The 16,037-nt window shown below is 35.3% G+C and overlaps 1 protein-coding gene across 4 annotated transcripts in view; it reads right to left on the reverse strand.

Annotated features, from left to right (window-relative positions):
* Tlk (Tousled-like kinase) overlaps positions 1–16,037 on the reverse strand; it is a 435,474-nt gene that overhangs the window by 49,403 nt on the left and 370,034 nt on the right. For all 4 annotated transcript variants that reach the window (XM_075381105.1, XM_075381106.1, XM_075381107.1 and 1 more), the window contains one exon: positions 9,624–9,714. In XM_075381105.1, the coding sequence (XP_075237220.1) occupies positions 9,624–9,714 (91 nt within the window). The remainder of the gene's footprint in view (positions 1–9,623; positions 9,715–16,037) is intronic.

Raw genomic sequence — 16,037 nt, forward strand, 5'->3', positions numbered from 1 at the left:
CTTAAAACCTAAGTGAAACAGAGGTGTGGGACCGCTTTTATTTAATTTCTTAGGTAAAAACCCACAAGAAAGCACCAAATTTACCCCTCGATTTGTACACCAAGAATTTTAGTACGATTTAATTTTACAGAGAGAGCAAAAACCAGGGGCAAATGTTTCACGAGCCGAAATCTGCAAACGAACCGTTTTCTGATCGATCAATGTTTATATGAACTTCATTCTTATTTTTAGCTGTATAATCATCTCCCGTGAGATTGCCGTGAAATTTGGAATCGCTCTGTATATAAAATCAAATGTAATAATTCATGAGAAAAAAATTCTTTTAATTACAGGATATTAAATAATTACATCTGATGAGTCATTACTGTAGAAAGAAAAATAGATATAAATCAGAAAATTGAACGTGAAAAATACAAATTAGACGAACAGATAGTTTAATTTACACAATTTACAAAAACAGATAAATGATCGCTACGATTATTTTTTTTTAAATATTCTCCATATCAATTTTGTAGAAATTGTTTTTAAATTTCAACGCACTGGTTACCGTAGGTTTGAAAATTTTAAAATTCACCCCGTACATATTTTAGAATTCTGCAAAACAAAATGTACTAAAGCGATAGTGAAATAAGTAATTACGAACAATTTACTTAATTATTTAAATTTGTTTCTTACTTTAATATAACATAGCAGACATGCTTAGGTATCGGAAAAGCACAAGATCTAAATGTCAGAAAGCAGGTTTTGGATAGCGGGTAACCCGCAGAATGTTTATTAAGTCTGCACCACGTTATCGATACTCTAATCGATTAGATATCAGTTAATTTTGCGAGTTATCAAGACCTGTTCAGATGATAATTGGTCCTTTGGTGAGGGGATAGGGGTAAATTACCTAGTTACGGTAATACTACACCATCTTGTACGACATTTGACTGAATTTATGTTTAAGTGGAAATATAATTCCTACACAACACACACATACACACACAGTGAGAGAGAGGGGGAGGTAACTACAACACGTTTTGTGCTATTAATCATGTGTACGATAGATAATTCACCTTAAGAAGAGCGGCGTCAGTCATCTTCAACGGCTGACTCGAGCCTAGACTCCGACGATTATAAGGTTTTAGATAGATTTCATAAGAAAAGTACCTATTGTAACGGGCCGTCATTCGATTTCCGGAAAATATCGATATATCTTCGCGTTTCACATCACCCAGATCCCAAAACTACCGCCAGTTTAAAAGTTTATATAAATATATATTTCACTTTCTTGTGAAAACGATAACTGCCGTAATTTTGTGTTAATAAACTTTCAAATTGATACAAAAAATATAACGATCCAAAATCTCGGTCGAGTTTATTAATGGGCAAAATCGGACCATAGGGTGGAAATGAGGGGGCTTTTTCGAAAAAACAAAATATCGCTATAACTTTCTTATTAAGTAAAATATCGAATTCGTTTAAAGTTCCTATTATTCTTTGGGTCAGGGCCTAAAACTTATAAAAGTAAAGTTTTTTGATATCACCAACCCTGCCCCAGAGGGTAGAAAAAATTGAAATTCGAAGACAAAAAAGATCATACCTCCCTTAATAGGCACAGTATCGAATCGGTTTAAAGTGGCCGTTAATCCTCTAAAAATTACCTAACACTTTTGTCTGTAACAATTATTGATATGACCAACCCTTAAGGCAAGGTATGACACCAAAATGTTGCTGCAACTGTAAGAAGATTGTATGCTAAAATTTGAAACTTTATTCACACGCAATCATTGTCGTATTGAATAATTTTTTTCAGTTTTTCGTATATTTAATGTGGAAATCTTTTTTACCCCCTAGCACCGCTGAAATCTACCTCCGCCTTCCGGCGTACCGGAAGAGATCTTTTTTTGTCTTCAGTCATCTGACTGGTTTGACGCGGCTCTCCCAGATTCCCTATCTAGTGCCAATCGTTTGATTTCGGTATAACCCCTACATCCTATATCCCTAACAATTTGTTTTACATATTCCAAACGTTGCCTGCCTGGACAATTTTTCCCATCTACCTGTCCCTCTAATATCAAAGCGACTATTCCAGGATGCCTTAATATGTGGCCTGTAAGTCTGTCTCTTCTTTTAACTATATTATATTCGTTATTGCTAGATTTCAGTATATATATATATATATAGATTAAATGAACACAACTGAAAGTTTGATAAAACATTATGGAACTTCACAAAATTTAACCTTTCCCTTTTCCCCCTTTCCCTGTTTCAATTTTCCCTTTTTCCCGCACGTAAATCGGCCCAGTAGGTTTTTAGTCTATAGCGGACAAACATACGGACATTGCCTTTTATATATATAGTTATTCCTTTTATATAACAGGAAAGTTATGTTTGTATATTTGTTTGTTTCGTAAATATCTCGACACCGGCGCCACCTAGCGGGTCCAATCTAATTCAGAAACCTTGGCGGACGTGCGCACAACTCACCAAAGTTTCATCGCAATCGGATGAATGGTGTAGGAACGACGTAATGGCAACTGTGCTAATTACATTCAATAATAACTGAAACTTAACCACCAAAATACAGTTTTGGTTTAGAAGACCAATGTTTTTTTTTTTAAACTATCTTAATTTCTTTTTTTTGTTTTGATTTTTTTTACGATTATTTCTTTCGGTTATTTCATAAGATTACTCATAAAACTCCACCTACAAACTGTTGATGGGCAACTCCGATAGAACTAGTGAGCAACGGAGTTGTGTGTTCGTCCATAACAAAGTTTCAGGATTATAAAACTATTCTAAATATTAATTTCTCAAAAAATAATTGATTTCGATATTATTGTAAAATTAAATACCATCTGATGATGCAGGATCCCGCGAAAATCTATTATTGATGTTAATTTGCTAAGTTTACTTATCTGTTTAACGTGTTTTAGGGAAGTTACGTTTCAGTTTATATATATATATATACACACACACACACAGACACAAACAAACTCGCGCACACAAGGGGGATAGCTGAAATGTAATGCACGGTCGCTCATACCTCGCAAATAAAAAGGGAGAGAGTCAAACGAAACAAATTTGCCATAAAAGTACATTTTATTTACTACAAAAACTGATTTGTAATAAGGATAAAATCAAAACCTAAACCGACAACGATTGTTAACGTTTATATGCCTACAAGCGCCCATGATGATGATGAGGTAGAGTGTGTATACGAAGAGATTGATGAAGCAATTAAACACGTAAAGGGAGATGAAAATTTAATAATAGTTGGAGATTGGAATGCAAGCATTGGAAAAGGCAAGGAAGGAAATATAGTGGGTGAATATGGGCTGGGCAAAAGGAATGAAAGAGGGGACCGACTTATAGAATTTTGCACGAAGTATAATTTAGTAATTGCCAACACCCAATTTAAAAATCATAATAGAAGAATATACACTTGGAAAAAGCCAGGCGATACTGGAAGGTATCAGATAGATTATATCATGGTTAAGCAAAGATTTAGAAATCAACTCGTTGACTGCAAAACTTACCCTGGAGCAGACATTGATAGCGACCATAATTTGGTGATAATGAAATGTAGATTGGGGTTTAAAAACCTGAAGAAAAGTTGTCAGATGAATCGGTGGAATTTAGAGAAGCTTGAGGAAGAGGAGGTAAAGAAGATTTTTGAGGAGGACATCGCAAGAGGTCTGAGTAAAAAAGATATGGTAGAAAATGTAGAAGAAGAATGGGAGAATGTTAAAAAGGAAATTCTTAAATCAGCTGAAGCAAACTTAGGCGGAATAAAGAGAACTGGTAGAAAACCTTGGGTTTCAGACGATATATTGCAGCTGATGGATGAACGTAGAAAATATAAGAATGCTAATGATGAAGAAAGTAAAAGGAACTATCGGCAATTAAGAAATGCTATAAATAGGAAATGCAAACTGGCGAAAGAAGAGTGGATTAAAGAAAAGTGTTCAGAAGTGGAAAGAGAAATGAACATTGGTAAAATTGACGGAGCATACAGGAAAGTTAAGGAAAATTTTGGGGTACATAAATTAAAATCTAATAATGTGTTAAACAAAGATGGTACACCAATATATAATACGAAAGGTAAAGTCGATAGATGGGTGGAATATATTGAAGAGTTATACGGAGGAAATGAATTAGAAAATGGTGTTATAGAGGAAGAAGAGGAAGTTGAGGAGGATGAAATGGGAGAAACAATACTGAGATCTGAATTTAAGAGAGCATTAAAAGATTTAAATGGCAGAAAGGCTCCTGGAATAGACGGAATACCTGTAGAATTACTGCGCAGTGCAGGTGAGGAAGCGATTGATAGATTATACAAACTGGTGTGTAATATTTATGAAAAAGGGGAATTTCCGTCAGACTTCAAAAAAAGTGTTATAGTTATGATACCAAAGAAAGCAGGGGCAGATAAATGTGAAGAATACAGAACAATTAGTTTAACTAGTCATGCATCAAAAATCTTAACTAGAATTTTATACAGAAGAATTGAGAGGAGAGTGGAAGAAGTGTTAGGAGAAGACCAATTTGGTTTCAGGAAAAGTATAGGGACAAGGGAAGCAATTTTAGGCCTCAGATTAATAGTAGAAGGAAGGTTAAAGAAAAACAAACCAACATACTTGGCGTTTATAGACCTAGAAAAGGCTTTCGATAACGTAGATTGGAATAAAATGTTCAGCATTTTAAAAAAATTAGGGTTCAAATACAGAGATAGAAGAACAATTGCTAACATGTACAGGAACCAAACAGCAACAATAACAATTGAAGAACATAAGAAAGAAGCCCTAATAAGAAAGGGAGTCCGACAAGGATGTTCCCTATCTCCGTTACTTTTTAATCTTTACATGGAACTAGCAGTTAATGATATTAAAGAACAATTTAGATTCGGAGTAACAGTACAAGGTGAAAAGATAAAGATGCTACGATTTGCTGATGATATAGTAATTCTAGCCGAGAGTAAAAAGAATTTAGAAGAAACAATGAATGGCATAGATGAAGTCCTACGCAAGAACTATCGCATGAAAATAAACAAGAACAAAACAAAAGTAATGAAATGTAGTAGAAATAACAAAGATGGACCCCTGAATGTGAAAATAGGAGGAGAAAAGATTATGGAGGTAGAAGAATTTTGTTATTTGGGAAGTAAAATTACTAAAGATGGACGAAGCAGGAGCGATATAAAATGCCGAATAGCACAAGCTAAACGAGCCTTCAGTAAGAAATATAATTTGTTTACATCAAAAATGAATTTAAATGTCAGGAAAAGATTTTTGAAAGTGTATGTTTGGAGTGTTGCTTTATATGGAAGTGAAACTTGGACGATCGGAGTATCTGAGAAGAAAAGATTAGAAGCTTTTGAAATGTGGTGCTATAGGAGAATGTTAAAAATGAGATGGGTGGATAAAGTGACAAATGAAGAGGTATTGCGGCAAATAGATGAAGAAAGAAGCATTTGGAAGAATATAGTTAAAAGAAGAGACAGACTTATAGGCCACATACTAAGGCATCCTGGAATAGTCGCTTTAATATTGGAAGGACAGGTAGAAGGGAAAAATTGTGTAGGCAGGCCACGTTTGGAGTATGTAAAACAAATTGTTGGGGATGTAGGATGTAGAGGGTATACTGAAATGAAACGACTAGCACTAGATAGGGAATCTTGGAGAGCTGCATCAAACCAGTCAAATGACTGAAGACAAAAAAAAAAAAAAAAAAAACAAAAACTGACATTTATTTTTCCAGGTCGATACCAATTTCAGCTATAAATTAATTTCAACAATGAACCGGATTTTTTCATTCCATCAATGAAAAATGCTGGCGGTCTTTCCTGGATTTTTTTAATTTAAATCTATACACCACATGAAATCCCTTTTTTGTATTCGCATATGGAATTTACTTATTTTTCCGTTTGTACTACTTGGATCAAACGACTATAGTCAGAATCTACATCGTAAACGTCAAAGTAATGGATTTGATAAGCGTGTACTTTTTTCGTATTACAATTACATTCTGTTTTTCGTACCGACTATATTTCATTACTATAACGGCCACCGTGGGATCTGGTTTTGAAGGATACGAGGATATGGAGAGTCCTGGAAACTGAAGGGACTTAAAGGAAGATTACTTGAAAGGCCAAAGCCCAATCGAAGACTGTAGCGCCACAAAATGAAGAAAAACTAATATTTATTGCGCTTTTTAAACGATCACTGTATAAAGCTATTTGGCACCCTTTATTCAATCAGGACTTCTTAGACGAACTTCTAATAAATAATCGGGCTGGAAAAATGTTTAACGAAATACGAGAATGTTATAGGCGACTGGAAATCCGAAACAAGTAATATTAATTATTTTCACATCTTTGATATTTTATACTGAAATATAAGCTATTAATATCTCGACATGCGGAAAAGAAAAACAAACGCAAGAGGATGAACAAGTTGAAAAGAAGAAATGGACAAAGCAAAGAAAAATAGAAAAAAACAAGCACGGGACAGAGAAAACGATGAAGGGCGTGTAAGGTGCAAAATAAATTAATAAATACGGAAGTCTCCTAAGTTTTTACAAAAGAGTGGCGCCATTGAGATGCGACATTACCATTGTTGTTAGATTTGACATTTTTTATCGATACAACAGTGACAGCTTAGAAATCGGTCGAGTAGTTTACAGTAAGCGTCAAAAAAAAACTATTTTTTATTTAAAAAAAACGTATATTTCACGTTAAGGATGATTTTATACGATTTTAGTAAGGGCCTAACTCAACAAAATCGCCTCGAATCGCTTCGTTCAACTTTTGGTAACGATTCATAAACAGAAAACACTACTTACTTGCGATCGGTTTCCAGAATTTCTTTGTCGTCGTTCTTCTGTCGTGAAGGTCGACCAAAATCGGTTGTTGTTTCAATAACCATCGATCCTGTGCGCAACACGATCGAAGAGGATCGTCATGCGATTTACCACGAGACAGAAGCATCCTTAGGCGTATCGATTACTATAATACATTCGATTTTGCGCGAACATTTAGGTGCGAAAACAATATGTCCCGATGGATTCCCCATAATTTGTGTCGAAGCTCAAAAAACAGGGTCGTGTCAATCGGTGTAATGAAACGCTCAAAAAAATTCAAACGACGAAATACAACATCGTAATAAAACACGAAACTTGGATATACAGAAAGTCCCATATAAAACGCAACCCATCAATCACTCATCCATGAAACTTCAAAGTCAAGCTTACCCCTTACTCGTTACTGAAATGGACTCGTCCAACATCTGAATATTGCAGCGACGCGGTAGAACACTACCGATAGTAACAATGCAATCATAACGTTCAGTGTATTGCTAGAGACAAGATGGTGTTTTCGCTAGATGAACGTGTTTTCAATGTCGAGTCGTACTTCAGTACGAAATCAGCGGTCGCAGTGCAAGATTTGTTTCGCCATAACTACCCGGATAAACCGGCTCCTAACAAAACATGAGTATTAAGGTTAATCGCAAAATTTAGAAAGACCGGTTCTGTTTTTTAACAAGGAACACAAAAGATCTGCGTCGGTGCTGAATACAGATACAGTCGCTGAAATCAAACACCGATTACTCGCCTCGCCAAATAAATCGATCGGACGTTTGTCTGCTGAAATTAATTTGTTTAAATCAACCGCTCATCGGGCGACCAAACGACTACGATTACGACCTTATCGTATTCAATCAAACGGTTCATCGACTTCTTGATCCCGACAAAGAAAAACGGCTACAATATTGTCAACGGTTCCGTCGATTTCTGCGCGAGGGAATTAACGTTACGGAATCGTTATTTTTTCACAGATGAAGCACGGTTTCATTTGGACGGCTACGTAAACAGCCAAAACAGTAAGTAGAATTTGGGGCGCTGAAAATCCCCACGTTCATCACGAAAAACAATTACAACCGCAGAAGTCGGGCGTGTGGGGCGCGATATCGCAGAAAAAAATAATCGGTCCTATTTTTTCGAGTACACCAATAATGCAGAACGATATCGGGATTTTTTTTTCAGTTCATCGCACTCTTGGAAGAGAAAGACAGACACTGCCGGCTACAACATGACGGTGCGACATCGCACTACGCAGGTTCAACTTCCGATTTCGTCGAGGTATTGACTGCGGCGGATTTTTTTTTACGGGGTTACCTCAAAGAAAAAGCCTACAGCGACAAACCACGAACACTTGAACGATTGAAAGTCGATATTGAACAAGCCGTATTAAATATCCGGCCACAAAATTTGAAAAAAGTTGCAAGAAACGCCGTAATAAGAATTGAAGCTTGTATTCAAGAAGATAGCGGCCACTTCCAACATTTACTCTATATGTAAGGTAATGGATGGTAATAATAAATATTACATTTACATTTACACGTGCCTTTTTATTATTTCAATACCTACCAATATAAGGTTGGGTTGCGTTTTATATGGGACACCCTGTATAACTCCTTTGGTGTTCCAAGATGAATCGAATCCAACGAAAGCATTTCTAAGAAAACGATCGCTTATCTCTTCGATTATACTGGACATGTAGCAACCATCGATGAAATCAGCAAAAACAACCGAAAAATGTGTCATCATTCTTCACCGTGACGTGACAATGCCGGCTCTCACACACCACGTCAAACAACTGATTGTTATTTCACGGATAAAAACGTTTAATTAATGTCTCCTTGATAGTATTCGCCTGATTTATCGCCTGACGACTTCTTTTTTTCCCCGAATGTGAAAACAAAAAATGGGTGGACCGCGATTTTCATCGACTCTAAAAGCTGTTGAATCCTTCCAAAAACCATGTTTTTGTGGTACCAACTTCAGAACGGTAAAAATATTTTAAGAATCTGTTCGAAAGCATTAAAAAGTGTATAAATCAAAAGCGAAAGCATTCAAAAAATTGTATAAAGGCGAATATTTTGAGAAACATTAAAACTATACAAAAAAAAAGTTTTTTCTTTCATTTTTTCTGTAAAACCTTACAAGAGCGGCCTTCGTATACTCTGGATATACGTCACATTTTTCCAGTCGCAACATGATTAGAAGAGCTTTATCGATTTTAATAACGACTTCAACATTTGCATTCAGGCTATAGCGGACGGCGTGTAGCTGTGCACATTGCGTGCGAGAGAGATAGGCCTCTCGGGTGGAACAGTTAGAGAGTCATTCCTTTACGAAAACATCCCGTATAGCTCCGTATGCTTACACAGTATACAGTACATTGTCCAGACTTGTTCAGGATAGTTAATAGCGCGGTAAGCCAGACGTCAGCCTATGTGTACAGCAATACACCGCTCGCTATACCAGGAGATCCTAAAACGATGTTTCCTCCCCTATCTTTGTTTCAATAATACGGAAGACAGAACGGTTTTAAACTGAATAAACAAAGCGCATTTTACTGTTAAATATGCATCTCGCTGTAAAACTTTTACGGTGTGAATAAATATCGGTCAGCACGTCTAAAATCTCGAAGTAGATAATCTCCTTTATGAAGACATTTAAACTCGATAATGTTGCTCAATTTTTATGAAATATTAGATTTTTTTAATAATAATATACAATAACTAAAAAACAAAAAAGAAACATTATAAAAGATTTTAACTTAATATATTTTGTACCTGTGCTCATATTAGAGTCCTGGCTATGTACAGGCTGTGCCGTTGACAGGCCAGACTGTGGTGCCATCTGTATCTGCGAACTTGCCGACATCTATAACAAAAAAATTAACAAAAATTATATTAAAATATATAAAACAAAATAGCCTACTATTCTAATCTATATTAATTAATCGTTAATAAGTAAAAACCTAATAATAAAAAACATCCAAAGAATACAAACATTTGCTATATTCTTTGAACACGATTGTCAGGAATGACAGCCACGACTTTTTATATAAGACAAACCAAAAAAAATTGTTTTTTTTTTAAATTATTTCAAAATATTTCCGATCTCATTTTGTGACCATATCTTGGATGAATCACTGCAGTTATAAAAAAAATCGTATTTATCATTCAAATTACATAAATTTAAGAATAACAAAACAAAAATTAATTTAATTCAACCGATTAAAAAACCTCCTTTAACTTAAACAGTATTTTAAAAAACAAATCGATATATAAAACAAAACACGTAAAAAAAATACCAGAATCCAAAACACCTTTCAAATGTTATTTATTAATACGTTTAATTTTCAAAAACAAATCAAAATTATAATTAATAATAAATAAATAAAATAAACAACTTTGATGTTATAAAAACATATAAAAGAATAAAATAATATAGATTTAAAACTAAATAGGAATTTAAAAAAATTCTAAAATGCATATATAACTGCATAAATAAATGAGGTCAAACGATTCTTAAAATAATACTGTTATATATATTTAATAATAGCTAACATTATATAGTTAAAAACCGATTTAAAAAGAGAAAAAAAACCTGTCGTGGAATAACAACAGTGTTGCCAACCTGCAATTAAGTAATTCTTTACTAAACTGAATATCTAAACGATTTCAACTTTAACATTTAAGAAATATCGTTTTAAAATTTGAGTTACAAAGAAGTTAGATTATAACTAAGTACATTGTAAAATTATTTATTTTTTATACCATTCAGTGAGTATATATGTGTCATCCTCTAAAGTACTAATAAATAAACACTGCTTCTCGATGAAGTACTGCTGGATGTGTGAACTACATCCAGTGGTTCAGTGTGTGTATGTGTATTCGCAAGCGTGTGCGTAATTTCATTTTCAGAATAACTGGATTAATAATAATCCTATCTACTATTACTGAACCCGATAATGTTTTTTGTTAATTTTGTACTCTAGTTGATTAGGAAAGAACGGACGGCGGCCCGCATTTACTCAATAAACACCACAGAAACTGGGTTAAAAAAATTCTGTAAAACCAGTGATGGAGAGGTATATAAACAAAACGCTTCTTTTTTTCTGTTTAGCCTCCGGTAATTACCTTTCAGATAATACTTTACAGGATTATATGAATGAGTGTAAATGAAGTGTAGTCTCGTACAGTCTTAAGTCAATCCGACCACCGAAGAACACCGGTATCCACGATCAAGTATTCGAATCCGTATAAAAGTAACTGCCTTTACTACAATTTCAACCTTAGATCTCTCGATTTCGAAATCAACTGATTTGCGTTGACGAGTTCACCGCTAGATCAACACGGTAGGATAAACAAAGCTGACGGCACCAAGGACACAATAATGCAAAGAGATCCCCTTCAAATCTTCAGGAAGTAAAGGATGATATCCTCATAGAAAATTAATAAACAAAAACAAACTTCACCACCACCAAAAGGAGTACCTCGTGTCGAAAAAGGGAAACGGGGATACATTCCGCCCACAATTCCTCATAAGACTATTTCCTAAGACGGGAATAGTCCGGTATTGATTTTCTATTGACTGAATCAAATATACAATGCAAAAAATTGTTATCTTTCAAACGCTAAAGAACGACCTTAAGGCTGTTCAATAATATTTATCCGGACCGGCTGGAAGCGATATAAAAAAAAAGACTTACGGTTGAGGTTATCTATATTTATAAAAATGAATGTTTGTGTGTCTATATGTCTCATATGCCTTCCTAAACCGTTCATCCGATAGCGATGAAATTTTGGGGAACTGTTGGACGCATGCCGGGGAAGGTTACTGAATTAGTTTGGACCCGCTAGGTGGCGCTGGCGTCGAGATATTTCGAAAAATTGTATTTACGGCCCGGTTTGCCTAATATTCAGAATAAGTGTTACACGGAAAGAATTATCTCTGTAAAAAAATGAACCCGCTAGATGGCGCTGGGGTTGAGATATTTACAAAAATTATATTTATAGACCGATTTGGTTCATATTCAGAATATGAATATTAGTTACGCGAAAATAAATATTTTTGCAAAAACTAAAACCGCTAGGTGGGGCCGGTGTCGAGATATTTACGAAACAAATAAAAAAAAAACAGACAAAATATACAAACAGACTTTTTTATTCAATATATATATATATATAAATAGCATGTTCGTATGTGTATCCGCTAAAGACCAAAAAACTAATGGACCCATTTACGCGCGGGCAAAAGGGGAAAATGGAAAACGGGAAAGGGTAAAAAGGAAACTGGGAGAGGGGTTGAGGGAGAAGGGTTCAAGGGAGAAGTTGGAAAGGGAAAAGGGGAAGGAGAATAAGTGAAAGGTAAAATTTGTGAAGTTCAGTTTTTTAATTTTTTTTTATCAAATTTTCAATTGTATTCATTTAAACTCTCTCTCTCTCTCTCTCTCTCTCTCTCTCTCACTCTCCCCCCCCCACTATATATATAGCAATAGCGAAGCATTGCCGGGTCTGCTAGTATCAAATGAACTCAGGCTTCTCGACGTAAAAAAAACAAAATTTGAAAATCCCGCTGACATCTTTTTATTGTATCCATTTAAAGAAACCACAATCTTAATAAAAAAACTAAGCTTCAAGAATTTTGCTTAAACGAAATTAGAAAGAATCTAGAACCTAATCAATTATAAGCACGAATAATGAGGATTTTCTGGACCTATAATTTAATAAAAAAAACAAAACCGGTAAAAGAAAAAGTACAATAATATGTTTGTACATCGTGAGAAGTTCCAATTAAAAATGCTAACTACACAGTTATAGGACTTTCCTGTCGCTCGGTTTTTTTTCTGATGCGTTGGTTACATACACATCTTAATTTAAAATCGTTTTATTTAAATACAATATTTCTTGTTTATTTAATTCAATAATTCTAACTAAAACACGCGCGCATGCCGTATTTTATTCGCCCGGGTGTGACGGTACTAGCGGCCACTTTAAGTATATTTTTACACTTTAAACATTATTAATTTATTTAATTTCACCGCTCGCCTGTGACGTCACAACCTAACAGACGACTAGAGCAGCTGTACGTCAGTGCTACACTAAGCTCATGTGATGAGAGGGTGTACTACTGACGAAGTATACCCGTAGTTTATTTAAAGAATTTTTTTGGGGTGGAGGTGCAATTTTAATAACCGTTCAGAAAAATTTTTAAAAAACAAGTTTAGCACCTTTGAAAATCTATACCCCACACACTATGTTTTTAACTTTCAGTGCGAACCCCAAACGGGGGATTTTAAGACCCGGCCGACAGATGGGGGTTAGAGCCCCCATTTTGAGAAGGAAAAATTTTGGGCACAACGAGAAGCAGAAAAAACGAAAATCATCCCTTGCACCACCTTCTATAACCGTTCAAAATTAAAATTATTTTTAGGGACGGGGGTGAAATTAAACAAGAATTTTTTTTTATTACAGTTATTTATTAATATTCACAAAATTATAAAAAAAAACCTTAATTATGCAAAATCTGGAGACGTTTTCGTTTTTCCCCTGTATCACTCAGCCCCTGGCCTTTTCAACTGAAAATTTAATAGCATCGATGCCTCTACTGTAGAAATATTGCATCCCAACTCCGTAGGGGAAGACCCGCCTTGTGACGCTTCCGGTCGCCCTCCCCCGTTCGTAGTCCTGATGGGCTTTAACGGAAGTATAGAAATATTGCATCCGAGTTTGGTGAAAATCGGTCAAATACTACTGAAGACATAAGGCGATTTACACGCCAACGTACATACATTGTCGCGGAAATTTCGATTTTCTGAGATCCTTAGAGGGTCAATTCGTCAAGATCCGGTGAAAACCGGATATGCCCGATTTTAAACGATCTAATTTCCCTTCTATATAGCTATAGCTACTATATAGACAGGAAAGTAAAATCCATTGGAAAGCGGTCGACAGTCTTCGCCCTATATTCAGAGGAACTTCTTATACCTGTTTAGCCTTCGGTAATTACAGTTCAGGTATTATACTTCAGAGGATGACATGTACGAGTGTAAATGTAATGTAGTCTTGTACAGTCTCTTGCGCGGTTAATTGAAATCCAATCGCGAAAGAACATCGGTATCCACGATCTAGTATTCAAATCCGCATAAAATAACTGCGTTTACTATGACTTGAATGCTGAAACTCTCGACTTCCAAATCGGCTGATTTGGGAAGACGCGTTCACCACTAGACCGCCCGGTGGGTGATATTCAGAGGACCTGAGATACAATAACACTAGAATAAATTTTAATCTGCGGCCAACCGATTAACATTCTCGAGTATCATTAACGTCCAGTAACGTATCGGCAAACAAACAAATAAAACCTGAATCCATTTCTTGTTTTTCTTTCCAAACAAAAAATGAATTTCAGACATATATCTTGTTATAAAACAATGGGTATTTACCCTCTAAACAGACTATAAAATCTTTATATTCGAGGAGAAAAAAAAAATTAAGATTAGTGTTAAAGCCGGTAGATTTCTTACCATCGGTGAAATTTTCAGTAAAATTTGAGATGTCCCCTACTATGAGTATCTCCTCGTTTCGTTATAAAAATAAATCTATAACTAATTCGCTTGATAATTAATATGCTTAAACTAAATTCTCGTTTGTTCTATTAATTATGAAAAAAATGATTTGTTTTTTAAATCGCTATAATCTGATTAAAATATTCATGAGCTGAGTTTATCAGATAATTAATTAATTAATTAAAAGACGATACGAAAAAAATTTAAATACTTACATAATAAAATTTAAGTTAACTTGCCCAAAATTTCCTTCGGTTCTAATTTCAGAATAAATATCAATAAAAACAACAAAGAAACCTAACCAACATAAAACCGACAAATAACTTTTTTTCGTCTAGATGAAAACAACTAATAACCGCAACGTAAACGTATAATTATACGAAGTCAAACACGTCACTAAATGTAAAAAAAAGAGGATTCAAATTAAGAAGCATACAAAATTAGAATAGTCTTTAAATAGATACACTACTAATAAAGAATTAGGGGAAGCAGATATTAAGAAGAAGAAAAAAAACAAAAGAAATACATGCACGGATATAAAATTAAAAAGAATGAGGGATAGCTCGAAATAATAACGACAAAGAAGAAAAAATCTAAAAAAAAATATGCGACAAACATATAAGGTACATTATAATGGCGTATATTTAAATAAGATCGAGAGAGGGAGAAACAGACATGTATATAGTACACAAAAATCTATCTAGAGCAATAGCAAAATAACTGCTACGAGTGGAGTGCAAATTGTATACTATTATAAATAGCCCGCACCATTAATACAAGTAAAATCGGTTTATATTTACTAAAGTAAAGACAGTTTCATTGCAAAAAAATGTATTCTGAAAACTTTATATTTCTCTTAAAGTACATACCTTATACTACTTCTCTAAATAATCGCCGCATGAATTAAGACGTTTATCGTAGCGATACACCGGCTTCGATATACCCTCGTCGTATTCGTCTGCCGCGAATCCATTTAGCCGCTGATGAACAGCATTTTTAAGTTCATCGTCACCCGCGAATCGCTGACCGCTCGAAAATTCTTTCAATTTCCCAAATAAATGGTTATCAGAAGGAGCTAAATCCGGACTATACGATGGGTGATCGTAAATTTCCCGTCCAAATGTTCTCTGTAAATCACGTGTCGGACACGTAACATGTGGACGCGCCCACGTCGCCGATTTTGAACGGCGAACCGTAACTTACGTAGAGTTTCGCAGTAGGCTTCCGCATTTATAGTCGTTCCACGCGGCACGAAATCGATCACCGGTATGCCAAACCGATCCCAAAAGACTGCGGCCATCGGTTTGCGTCCAAACGGCTGCGGTTTGACCTTTGTCGGTCCCGTTGGTAATCGAGGATGACGCCATTCACTCGACTTCCGTTTTCTCTCTGGCGTCTAATACGAAATCCGCGTTTCACCGGCGGTAAAAATCGAATTAAGGAACTCGTCGACTTTTTCTGTGTAGCGCATAAAAAATTCCAAAGCGCATCCCGTTCGGATTTTTTGTGACGTTCCTTTAAGACGTGCACAAACCTTTCTAAAACCTAAACGGTCGTGAACGATGCGACCGATAACAGCTCTTGAAACATCAACTAAAAGAAGAGCCGGGTCGGAAGCCGTTCAGCGACG

The sequence above is a fragment of the Lycorma delicatula genome, chromosome 13 (genome assembly GCF_047948215.1).
Source record: "Lycorma delicatula isolate Av1 chromosome 13, ASM4794821v1, whole genome shotgun sequence".
In the NCBI taxonomy this organism is placed as follows: Eukaryota; Metazoa; Arthropoda; class Insecta; order Hemiptera; family Fulgoridae; genus Lycorma; species Lycorma delicatula.